The following is a 12,720-nucleotide window of genomic DNA, read 5'->3' as shown; positions in this document are numbered from 1 at the left end:
TAGCAGCAAAGCTCTGCATAAGTGCGAACAATGTTGAACAAATGTTGATTTCTATGATCAGACCATGGTGTTTTTGCATCAAGACACTGGCCGCGTGCCATCCACCACATGGGTAAGCAGTTCGGCAAGTTTGATTCGGATTGATAGACAATATTATTAAGATCAGAATCGAAATCCAGACTATTAGGTTGGTGAGGAAGATGGTTGATGCTACGATGTTTGATGGTGCGACGTTTGTGTGAACTGCAAGGCAGTGGACTAAAAGACCTGTTGCAAGCTCAGCACCTGCAACCTGCAACCTGCAACCTGCAACCTGCAACCTGCAACCTGCAACCTGCAACCTGTTTTCGATTGTCCCGTGTACATTTCTTGTCAGATTCGGCAGAAAATGGCCACGCTGCAGTGTTTTTGGCATACTGGCGTCTGGAGCGGTGCCTGGTGTTGGAACTTGATGAGCTGCTTTCCGTTGTTGGGTAGAAAATTGGCCTCGCTGCAATGTGGTTATTGAAGTGAGTATTCAGTTGGTGGATTTCTAGAAAACATGCAAAAGGTTTTACAAGACATGTCCTGGGTGGCAGTGAAGAGAGTGTGCTGACCGGTAGTGTGTGCTGACCGGTAGTGTGTGCTGACCGGTAGAGTGTGCTGACCGGTAGAGTGTGCTGACCGGTAGTGTGTGCTGACCGGTAGTGTGTGCTGACCGGTAGAGTGTGCTGACCGGTAGAGTGTGCTGACCGGTAGTGTGTGCTGACCGGTAGTGTGTGCTGACCGGTAGTGTGTGCTGACCGGTAGTGTGTGCTGACCGGTAGTGTGTGCTGACCGGTAGAGTGTGCTGACCGGTAGTGTGTGCTGACCGGTAGTGTGTGCTGACCGGTAGTGTGTGCTGACCGGTAGAGTGTGCTGACCGGTAGAGTGTGCTGACCGGTAGTGTGTGCTGACCGGTAGTGTGTGCTGACCGGTAGTGTGTGCTGACCGGTAGAGTGTGCTGACCGGTAGTGTGTGCTGACCGGTAGTGTGTGCTGACCGGTAGAGTGTGCTGACCGGTAGAGTGTGCTGACCGGTAGTGTGTGCTGACCGGTAGAGTGTGCTGACCAGTAGAGTGTGCTGACCGGTAGTGTGTGCTGACCGGTAGTGTGTGCTGACCGGTAGTGTGTGCTGACCGGTAGAGTGTGCTGACCGGTAGAGTGTGCTGACCGGTAGTGTGTGCTGACCGGTAGTGTGTGCTGACCGGTAGTGTGTGCTGACCGGTAGTGTGTGCTGACCGGTAGAGTGTGCTGACCGGTAGTGTGTGCTGACCGGTAGTGTGTGCTGACCGGTAGAGTGTGCTGACCGGTAGAGTGTGCTGACCGGTAGTGTGTGCTGACCGGTAGAGTGTGCTGACCAGTAGAGTGTGCTGACCGGTAGAGTGTGCTGACCGGTAGTGTGTGCTGACCGGTAGAGTGTGCTGACCGGTAGTGTGTGCTGACCGGTAGAGTGTGCTGACCGGTAGAGTGTGCTGACCGGTAGAGTGTGCTGACCGGTAGTGTGTGCTGACCGGTAGTGTGTGCTGACCGGTAGAGTGTGCTGACCGGTAGTGTGTGCTGACCGGTAGAGTGTGCTGACCGGTAGAGTGTGCTGACCGGTAGTGTGTGCTGACCGGTAGTGTGTGCTGACCGGTAGTGTGTGCTGACCGGTAGATTGTGTTGACCGGTAGTGTGTGCTGACCGGTAGTGTGTGCTGACCGGTAGTGTGTGCTGACCGGTAGTGTGTGCTGACCGGTAGTGTGTGCTGACCGGTAGAGTGTGCTGACCGGTAGAGTGTGCTGACCGGTAGTGTGTGCTGACCGGTAGTGTGTGCTGACCGGTAGTGTGTGCTGACCGGTAGTGTGTGCTGACCGGTAGATTGTGTTGACCGGTAGTGTGTGCTGACCGGTAGTGTGTGCTGACCGGTAGTGTGTGCTGACCGGTAGTGTGTGCTGACCGGTAGTGTGTGCTGACCGGTAGAGTGTGCTGACCGGTAGTGTGTGCTGACCGGTAGTGTGTGCTGACCGGTAGTGTGCGCTGACCGGTAGTGTGTGCTGACCGGTAGTGTGTGCTGACCGGTAGTGTGTGCTGACCGGTAGTGTGTGCTGACCGGTAGAGTGTGCTGACCGGTAGAGTGTGCTGACCGGTAGAGTGTGCTGACCGGTAGAGTGTGCTGACCGGTAGTGTGTGCTGACCGGTAGTGTGTGCTGACCGGTAGTGTGTGCTGACCGGTAGAGTGTGCTGACCGGTAGTGTGTGCTGACCGGTAGTGTGTGCTGACCGGTAGAGTGTGTTGACCGGTAGTGTGTGCTGACCGGTAGAGTGTGCTGACCGGCAGTGTGTGCTGACCGGTAGAGTGTGCTGACCGGTAGTGTGTGCTGACCGGTAGTGTGTGCTGACCGGTAGAGTGTGCTGACCGATAGAGTGTGCTGACCGGTAGAGTGTGCTGACCGGTAGAGTGTGCTGACCGGTAGAGTGTGCTGACCGGTAGTGTGTGCTGACCGGTAGTGTGTGCTGACCGGTAGAGTGTGCTGACCGGTAGTGTGTGCTGACCGGTAGTGTGTGCTGACCGGTAGTGTGTGCTGACCGGTAGAGTGTGCTGACCGGTAGAGTGTGTTGACCGGTAGTGTGTGCTGACCGGTAGAGTGTGTTGACCGGTAGTGTGTGCTGACCGGTAGAGTGTGTTGACCGGTAGTGTGTGCTGACCGGTAGAGTGTGTTGACCGGTAGTGTGTGTTGACCGGTAGTGTGTGTTGACCGGTAGAGTGTGCTGACCGGTAGTGTGTGCTGACCGGTAGAGTGTGCTGACCGGTAGTGTGTGCTGACCGGTAGAGTGTGCTGACCGGTAGAGTGTGCTGACCGGTAGTGTGTGCTGACCGGTAGAGTGTGTTGACCGGTAGTGTGTGCTGACCGGTAGTGTGTGCTGACCGGTAGTGTGTGCTGACCGGTAGTGTGTGCTGACCGGTAGTGTGTGCTGACCGGTAGTGTGTGCTGACTGGTAGAGTGTGCTGACCGGTAGAGTGTGCTGACCGGTAGAGTGTGCTGACCGGTAGTGTGTGCTGACCGGTAGTGTGTGCTGACCGGTAGTGTGTGCTGACCGGTAGATTGTGTTGACCGGTAGTGTGTGTTGACCGGTAGAGTGTGCTGACCGGTAGTGTGTGCTGACCGGTAGTGTGTGCTGACCGGTAGAGTGTGCTGACCGGTAGTGTGTGCTGACCGGTAATGTGTGCTGACCGGTAGTGTGTGCTGACCGGTAGTGTGTGCTGACCGGTAGTGTGTGCTGACCGGTAGTGTGTGCTGACCGGTAGTGTGTGCTGACCGGTAGTGTGTGCTGACCGGTAGTGTGTGCTGACCGGTAGTGTGTGCTGACCGGTAGTGTGTGCTGACCGGTAGATTGTGTTGACCGGTAGTGTGCGCTGACCGGTAGTGTGTGCTGACCGGTAGTGTGTGCTGACCGGTAGATTGTGTTGACCGGTAGTGTGTGCTGACCGGTAGTGTGTGCTGACCGGTAGTGTGTGCTGACCGGTAGTGTGTGCTGACCGGTAGAGTGTGCTGACCGGTAGAGTGTGCTGACCGGTAGTGGGTGCTGACCGGTAGTGTGTGCTGACCGGTAGTGTGTGCTGACCGGTAGAGTGTGTTGACCGGTAGTGTGTGCTGACCGGTAGTGTGTGCTGACCGGTAGTGTGTGCTGACCGGTAGTGTGTGCTGACCGGTAGTGTGTGCTGACCGGTAGTGTGTGCTGACCGATAGAGTGTGCTGACCGGTAGAGTGTGCTGACCGGTAGAGTGTGCTGACCGGTAGAGTGTGCTGACCGGTAGTGTGTGCTGACCGGTAGTGTGTGCTGACCGGTAGAGTGTGTTGACCGGTAGTGTGTGCTGACCGGTAGTGTGTGCTGACCGGTAGTGTGTGCTGACCGGTAGAGTGTGTTGACCGGTAGAGTGTGCTGACCGGTAGTGTGTGCTGACCGGTAGAGTGTGCTGACCGGTAGTGTGTGCTGACCGGTAGTGTGTGCTGACTGGTAGAGTGTGCTGACCGGTAGAGTGTGCTGACCGGTAGAGTGTGCTGACCGGTAGTGTGTGCTGACCGGTAGTGTGTGCTGACCGGTAGTGTGTGCTGACCGGTAGATTGTGTTGACCGGTAGTGTGTGCTGACCGGTAGTGTGTGCTGACCGGTAGTGTGTGCTGACCGGTAGTGTGTGCTGACCGGTAGTGTGTGCTGACCGGTAGTGTGTGCTGACCGGTAGATTGTGTTGACCGGTAGTGTGTGTTGACCGGTAGAGTGCGTTGACCGGTAGTGTGTGCTGACCGGTAGAGTGTGCTGACCGGTAGTGTGTGCTGACCGGTAGTGTGTGCTGACCGGTAGTGTGTGCTGACCGGTAGATTGTGTTGACCGGTAGTGTGTGCTGACCGGTAGTGTGTGCTGACCGGTAGTGTGTGCTGACCGGTAGTGTGTGCTGACCGGTAGTGTATGCTGACCGGTAGTGTGTGCTGACCGGTAGATTGTGTTGACCGGTAGTGTGTGTTGACCGGTAGAGTGCGTTGACCGGTAGTGTGTGCTGACCGGTAGAGTGTGCTGACCGGTAGTGTGTGCTGACCGGTAGTGTGTGCTGACCGGTAGTGTGTGCTGACCGGTAGATTGTGTTGACCGGTAGTGTGTGCTGACCGGTAGTGTGTGCTGACCGGTAGTGTGTGCTGACCGGTAGTGTGTGCTGACCGGTAGTGTGTGCTGACCGGTAGTGTGTGCTGACCGGTAGTGTGTGCTGACCGGTAGTGTGTGCTGACCGGTAGTGTGTGCTGACCGGTAGATTGTGTTGACCGGTAGTGTGCGCTGACCGGTAGTGGGTGCTGACCGGTAGTGTGTGCTGACCGGTAGTGTGTGCTGACCGGTAGTGTGTGCTGACCGGTAGAGTGTGCTGACCGGTAGATTGTGTTGACCGGTAGTGTGTGCTGACCGGTAGTGTGTGCTGACCGGTAGTGTGCGCTGACCGGTAGTGTGTGCTGACCGGTAGTGTGTGCTGACCGGTAGTGTGTGCTGACCGGTAGAGTGTGCTGACCGGTAGTGTGTGCTGACCGGTAGAGTGTGTTGACCGGTAGTGTGTGCTGACCGGTAGTGTGTGCTGACCGGTAGTGTGTGCTGACCGGTAGTGTGTGCTGACCGGTAGAGTGTGCTGACCGGTAGTGTGTGCTGACCGGTAGAGTGTGTTGACCGGTAGTGTGTGCTGACCGGTAGTGTGTGCTGACCGGTAGTGTGTGCTGACCGGTAGAGTGTGCTGACCGGTAGAGTGTGCTGACCGGTAGAGTGTGCTGACCGGTAGAGTGTGTTGACCGGTAGTGTGTGCTGACCGGTAGTGTGTGCTGACCGGTAGAGTGTGCTGACCGGTAGAGTGTGCTGACCGGTAGAGTGTGCTGACCGGTAGTGTGTGCTGACCGGTAGTGTGTGCTGACCGGTAGAGTGTGTTGACCGGTAGTGTGTGCTGACCGGTAGTGTGTGCTGACCGGTAGAGTGTGCTGACCGGTAGAGTGTGCTGACCGGTAGAGTGTGCTGACCGGTAGTGTGTGCTGACCGGTAGTGTGTGCTGACCGGTAGTGTGTGCTGACCGGTAGAGTGTGCTGACCGGTAGAGTGTGCTGACCGGTAGAGTGTGCTGATGGGTAGAGTGTGCTGACCGGTAGTGTGTGCTGACCGGTAGTGTGTGCTGACCGGTAGTGTGTGCTGACCGGTAGTGTGCGCTGACCGGTAGTGTGTGCTGACCGGTAGTGTGTGCTGACCGGTAGTGTGTGCTGACCGGTAGTGTGTGCTGACCGGTAGTGTGTGCTGACCGGTAGAGTGTGCTGACCGGTAGTGTGTGCTGACTGGTAGAGTGTGCTGACCGGTAGTGTGTGCTGACCGGTAGTGTGTGCTGACCGGTAGTGTGTGCTGACCGGTAGTGTGTGCTGACCGGTAGTGTGTGCTGACCGGTAGAGTGTGCTGACCGGTAGAGTGTGCTGACCGGTAGAGTGTGCTGACTGGTAGAGTGTGCTGACCGGTAGAGTGTGCTGGCCGTCAGAGTGTGCTGACCGGTAGTGTGTGCTGACCGGTAGAGTGTGCTGACCGGTAGAGTGTGCTGACCGGTAGAGTGTGCTGACCGGTAGTGTGTGCTGACCGGTAGTGTGTGCTGACCGGTAGAGTGTGCTGACCGGTAGAGTGTGCTGACCGGTAGAGTGTGCTGCAGAATAATAAACACCCGGTACAGGATTATGGCCCTTGAAATTTGGCTAAATTCGCGATGCAGTATAGTGGAATCGAAAAGATGATGGTCATTGCTTTCCTGGCCTGGATGTAGGCATGGCGGTATAAGGTCACGAGTGATATGAAGGTTAGCGAGGCAAGGTATTGTTGGTGTGGCGGTGGCCCTTTTCTTCTTCTTACTTCTCTTGTGTACGCTGTACCTGCGCTGCCTTTGTTCCCAAAGTTCAGTCGTATTTTGGGGACCATCCAAGGTGGTTCCCAGATCCGAGGTGGTTCCTGTTGTGTCCTGCTCAAGGCAGACCAACTCTTCGAAAGATGAGAATGAATCATCAGTAAAACGCAATGGCTTTTAAAGGGAAGCTGGCTGCAAAGGCGGCTTGAAAGGTGACATGTGAATGTGTTATGTGCAAGGCGCCAGAGGTACAGCAGTGCAGGGCCTAGGGTGCGAACAGTAGCACTAGCAGCCTGAGTGCCAAGACCCATGCAGGGAAAGGTGCTACAATATCACCACAGTTCCCAGTTCCAAGGTGTCCGTAAGTTGTGCAGCGAATCCTTTTGCGTGGCTGTTTTAGACCGTAAGTGAAGGATACCTGCGAACTGTCAGTAACATTGGGAGAAATGACCCAGCCCGGCTTGCTCTACTTGCACCCTGAGAACTTCAGCTCTACACGTTGCACCTTCACAATTGGAGACATAGCCAGCAATCGCATGCCATCACATACATTCAAAATCAACATAATTATGCTAATCGACCTTTTTTCATAAAATAGCAATGAAAAATATCAATTGTGCACTCATAACCATGTATAAAACAATTAAAATGAAACAATTCCAGAATGTTTTCGTGTGACTATCATCAGTGGAACATCATCACATAGTAAGAATCACTAAAACAATCAGTTATATAGCTAGAGTAATATGAAAAGAAGCGTGAGAATGCAGCACAGCTAGCGGTTATACATAACGCGTGTAGTGTGAACCTTTGCCGTGTATCTGAGACCTTTTTTCAGCATCACTTTTCAACGAGGACGAACGAAGCCCAGCGGAAGAAAATCACCCTCTCCACTTCACCATCACGATACTGACATAGATACGAGACGAAACAACTAAAAAATCCATAAGAAAACTGTACAGCCATCTTCGCGCTGACTTTGGTCTGACAATTTCTATCACGATGAAAGATGTACGAGGAGCACTCAAAATAAGCTACAGACGTACCTTTATCACTCTCTACTCCTTTTTCAAGGCACAAAAGTCGACTGTTCACTTTCAAACCAGGAACCTGACATACCAGTGGTCCTTTTCAGCTGCTCCACGAGCGCAACAAATGTTCACCAAGGGGCGCAGAGCAGCATCCATTCCAGAAAAAGAGCTAACTTGAATACGAGTGCGGCTGCATGCCTGAGTACATGAGTACATGCATGAGTACATGCATGAGTACATGCAGAAAATAGTCTATTTCAGCGTGTCTGCTCCAAACAGCAACTTCCTTCGACTAGCTACAAAGGTTACACCAAAGGATCAAACAACAACCATTTTCTTCGTTTTTTGGCAGATGGCTTCCTTGTGCTTGGCCCAGCACGCCAAAAATCACACCTCCGAGCAGTACAAAAATTACAACTCTCAGATCTCCTCGATTGCTGGCCATGGCTCAGTCAAACTGAGGAAGCGAATGTATTCGAACAACCACGGCTGTCTGGACATTGTATCCCTGACAATAGGTTGCAGTGACAGCAAAAAAGTGCATCCAATTATGTCTCCCACCAGCCTTTTATCTCTCTCTCAGGCACCTGCTTTCTCCTCCCTCCCTCCCTCCCTCCCTCCCTCCCTACCTCCCTCCCTACCTTCTCTCTCTGCCTCTCTCTCTCTCTCTCCCTCTCTCTCTCTCTCTCTCTCTCTCTCTCTCTCTCTCTCTCTCTCTCTCTCTCTCTCTCTCTCTCTCTCTCTCTCTCTCTCTCTCTCTCTCTCTCCCTCTCCCTCTCCATCTCTCCCTCTCTCTCTCTTTCTCTCTCTCTCTCTCTCTCTCTCTCTCTCTCTCTCTCTCTCTCTCTCTCTCTCTCTCTCTCTCTCTCTCTCTCTCTCTCTCTCTCTCTCTCTCTCTCTCTCTCTCTCTCTCTCTCTCTCTCTCTCTCTCTCTCTCTCTCTCTCTCTATCTATCTATCTATCTATATCTATCTTTCTCTCTCTCTCTCTTTCTTTCTTTTTCCCTGACTGCCTCTATCTCTCCCTGTCCTCTCACGACTGCAGGCTGCCGTCCACTTGTCAGCCAGGACACAGGAATAAATTACGTAACGCCGAATGGCACCGTGGTTTGTCACAATCAACGCCGGCCGCGCCGTTTGGCGAGCACAACAGGAGCGCCATACTGTGTTAACGGATTTTGGAGGAACTTGGACAGCTGTGAAAGTGAGCTTTTATACTCTCACTTATGTTGGTTTTCTCCTAACTCTGTCTATTTATCTAGTCAATCCATTTTCTATCTCTATCCCTGGCCATCTATGTTTTTCTCTATCCCTTTCTGTGTGTGTGTGTATGTGTGTGTATGTGTCCCCCCCCTAAGACGGCGACCTTTCTCGCTGCGACAACTGGCGAGGAATTGCGTTGCTGGAGGTTGTGGGGAAGCTAGTTGCTAGGGTCGTGCAGAATCGGCAGCAAGTGCTCGCTGAGGATGAGCTACCGGAGTCGCAGTGTGGGTTCCGGCGAAACCGTGGTTGTGCTGATGCCATCTTCTCTGTCCGCCAACTGGTAGAGAAATCATATGAGCATAGATCGAAGCTGTTTTGCGTCTTTGTGGACCTCCGCAAAGCATACGACTCTGTGCCTCGTGAGGCTCTGTGGCAGGCATTGCTTCGGCTCGGTGTCCCCCTTTAGACTGTGGCTCTCGTGAAGTCGTTCCATACGGACATGTCGGCATCTGTTCGTGTTGCTGGTGGTTGTACCAATCGATCTCTGTACAAAATGGTTAACCGTTTACGGCAGGGGTGTGTCATGGCTCCTGTGCTGTTCAACCTGTATTTCGGATTGGTGATGGACCGGTGGAGGTCTGTTCTCAGGGAGCGCGGCATCGAGTCTGGTGTGGATTTCAGCTTCTTGATTGATGGGCAGTTGTTTCCCCGTGCAGCTGGGTGATGTCGACAGTCTCAGACTGGTCATGCTGATGATTGTGAGTTTCCCGATGACGCCGTCCTACTCGCAACAACTCGTGCTGCAGCCGACCTGTCCCTGTCCGCCTTCTGCGATGTGGCACCCAGCTTTGGCCTCACGGTCAGCATGACGAAGACTAAGCTACTAGTCGCGGGCTATGGAGTCGCTGCCACTGATTGTTCCGATCTGGCAGTTGGCAATCAAAGGGTTGAAGCTGTTACCTCCTTCCCCTATCTTGGATCTGTTATAACTCCGGATTCGCGAGCTCATGCCGATGTCCAGAGCCACCTTGCGAAGGGTGCCAGGGCCTTTGGCTGTCTTCGGCGGATTTTACATGATCAGAGCCTGAACCTGCCTACTCGACGGCATTTGTATGTGGTATGTGTTCTCACCACGGTTTTGTATGGCTCAGAGTGTTGGACCCCATTGAGGTCGGACTTGGACAAGCTGGACAGGTTCCATCACGCCAACCTACGGTCAATCTTGGCATTTCGCACGGCCGCCAGTGGGAGCAGCACATTACATCGGAGCAACTACACACACAGTGGGGTGACCCTACTCCACTGTCGTGCATGGTACAGCGAAGACGCTTGGAGTGGCTTGGGCACCTAGCTCGGCTTGATGACAATCGGTTACCCAAGCAGTTGCTCTTCGCTCATCTCCCACGAACCCGCGTGCACAATTGGTTCCAATCGGCCAACGATCGCGGATAGTGGCGTGACATAGTGTCGGCAGCAGCGGGGGTGAAGGAGCCTGCCCCGAAGACGATTGTGTGCCACGTTTGCGGCCGCCTGTTTCGTCGGCGCGATGGCCCGGCACAAGTGCACAGCAGTCCGACAGCTCCCCGTATCACAGCAGCCTGGGTCGGTGCAGTGTCCTGCCTGCAGTAGATGGCTCCGGAGCAGGGGTGGGCTTGCAGTGCATAAGTGCCAAGAGAGTGACAACTGTGACGACCGACCGCCTTATGATGCTCCTCCTGTTGCTGGGGTCCTGGTGTGTACTGCCTGCCAGCGTACTTTCAAGTCTACTGCTGGCCTCAAGCGCCATCGCTGTGGACCCCGCCCGAAGCGCCCTACAGTGACTGATCGCCAGCACTTTGAACATCATTGCCGAGTCTGTAATCAACGCCAGTTTCGGAGGCGACAGGACCTGGAGCGCCATTTGAAGCACTGCCTACCTCTCCCCTAACCTCTCTGACAGTACCTCCCTTTGGGGAGCGGCGTGGCCATTTCTGGCAGCTGTCAATAGTAGTAGTAGTAGTAGCAGCAGCAGCAGCAGCAGCAGCAGCAGCAGCAGCAGCAGCAGCAGCAGACAGCAGCAGCAGCAGTAGCAGTAGCAGTAGCAGTAGCAGTAGCAGTAGCAGTAGCAGTAGTAGTAGTAGTAGTGGATGTGTCCATGGTTAACAGGCATGTATACTTCAAATAGAAAAGTATATGAACCCTGGAACGAAGAACATGGACTGCTTCTGGCTAGATTAACTCCTGTATAATCAATGGTGCTAGTAAAGCTGATATCAGATTCACTCTGATTTAGCCAACCACACTAGTAGCAAGCATTACCTTCACAGGGGGGGGGCAGGGTAACTGCAGTTGGATCCCTGGACGGATACCCTGATGCCGTCAATCCTTTTTCTGCACCTTGTCCTCACCCACTTACTGAGGTGTGGTGAGCCCATAAGTGGGATCATTTTCAAGTCCGCCCAGAGTTTTGGGGATTTTAGGTTGTGTCAGCCGTTGGGCGGTTCTATAGCCAATTGAGTCATCTTTCCAAGATTCCTTTTGAGTCTCTCTCTTCTCCCCGGGCAGACCCACGTGACCAGTTTTGGCAGTGGGCAACAAGTACAAGTACAAGTAAAAGTGTGTGTGTGTGTGTGTGTGTGCGCGCGTGTGTGTGTGTGTGTGTGTGTGTGTGTGTGTGTGTGTGTGTGTGTGTGTGTCCAAATAGCTGTATGGTGTAGACCAGGCTGAAAAGTGACGGTCAATTCTTCAGCCTTGCAAGCTGTTGAATGGTGTAATCCCAGCACAAGTTGCTATGGCTTCTGCCGTAGCATTGCTATCATCGCCTCCGGCGATGGGCGTCAAAGGTCAAAGGTCAAAGGTGTGTGTGTGTGTGTGTGTGTGTGTGTGTGTGTGTGCGAGAGAGAGAGAGGGAGAGAGAGAGAGAGTATGTGTGAGCCACTTTTTAATCAACGGTGCTAGATAATCATTCCATTATATCCACTCTGATTTAGCACACTACAGTCCATTTCCAAAAGATTACCAATCAAGGCTTTTCCCTGGGAGTTAGCCGTTTTCCCCGTTTGAGCTCCCTGGAATAACTCGCCGAAATTTTGTTTTGCAAGGTTCAGTGTGACAGTGTATACAGGCAGCAGCAGTACAGGCCAAACATTTAATGGGAACAAATGTGTTGTTGCCCTGGGAGGCGTATTGCCTTCCCCGAGGGCAGGGGTATACACAGTTAGATCCGTTATTTATTTTTTCCCAAGCAATACATGGCTGGGTAGCCAATGGCCACTTTGCATGGATACCCTGCTGCAGTCAGTCTATTCCTGCACTTGTCCTCATCCACGAACAGCGGCATGGTGAGACTATTATGCTGAGTCATGTTTTCTAGTCCACAACACAGTTCGCTGATTTGGGTATTGTAAGCTCTTGGGCGGTTCAATAGCCAATGATTTATTTCTTCCAGGATTTCTTCTGAATATTTCACCCCTCGGTCAAGGGGAGAACCATACATCCAGTTTATGACAGTGAGCAAAGACATGCAGGCGGACAAGAAAAGCAATGTGTGTATGTATAAGTGCAGATATAATCAAGCAATGTACTAGTATGGGTGTGTTTGCGTGCTTGCATCCTGTTGTGTACGTGTGTGGGTGTGTGTGTTTTCAGGAGTACTTGTTGTAAAAAGTCACGATATTTTACAGATGCGCACTCCGAATTGGACCATGGACTACAGAAGTAAGTAGTTCTGAAGGATTGTTTTTAGGGCCTGAAAGGAATAAACATGTCCCAAACTAAAGAAGGAAGGCTGCATTCACAGAAAGGGTCGATGCCAGCTTTCTGAACATGCACAGTGAGATCTTCTTCATACTCTGGAAATGCATACCAAAGAGCATGAATCACCAAGAATAGCAACAACATGTTGAAACAGTACTACCTGCCAGGGTCTCGGACATTACGGTACGGTCATTACGGTATGTGCCGTATCACTATTTGCCCAACGTGCCCCGTGAATCAATTAAATACACCTATCTGGGTCTGAGGTTCCATAATTTTCGGCTCGGCCACCACCTCCCCCACGAGTAAATTGTACTTCAGATGGCTGACCGCACCACCCTAAAATACCGTCCAAC

At 53.1% G+C, this 12,720-nt stretch overlaps 1 protein-coding gene across 1 annotated transcript in view; it reads left to right on the top strand.

Annotated features, from left to right (window-relative positions):
• The window catches only part of LOC135812736 (uncharacterized), a 46,583-nt gene that overhangs the window by 8,552 nt on the left and 25,311 nt on the right, over positions 1 to 12,720 (top strand). Inside the window, exons 3-4 of the mRNA XM_065325988.1 lie at positions 8,472 to 8,630; positions 12,257 to 12,325. Of these exons, the coding sequence (XP_065182060.1) occupies positions 8,472 to 8,630; positions 12,257 to 12,325 (228 nt within the window). The remainder of the gene's footprint in view (positions 1 to 8,471; positions 8,631 to 12,256; positions 12,326 to 12,720) is intronic.

The sequence above is a fragment of the Sycon ciliatum genome, chromosome 3 (assembly GCF_964019385.1).
Source record: "Sycon ciliatum chromosome 3, ocSycCili1.1, whole genome shotgun sequence".
Taxonomy (NCBI): domain Eukaryota; kingdom Metazoa; phylum Porifera; class Calcarea; order Leucosolenida; family Sycettidae; genus Sycon; species Sycon ciliatum.
Note: the sequence above shows the minus strand (reverse complement) of the source record. Positions and strands in the feature narration are given on the sequence as shown.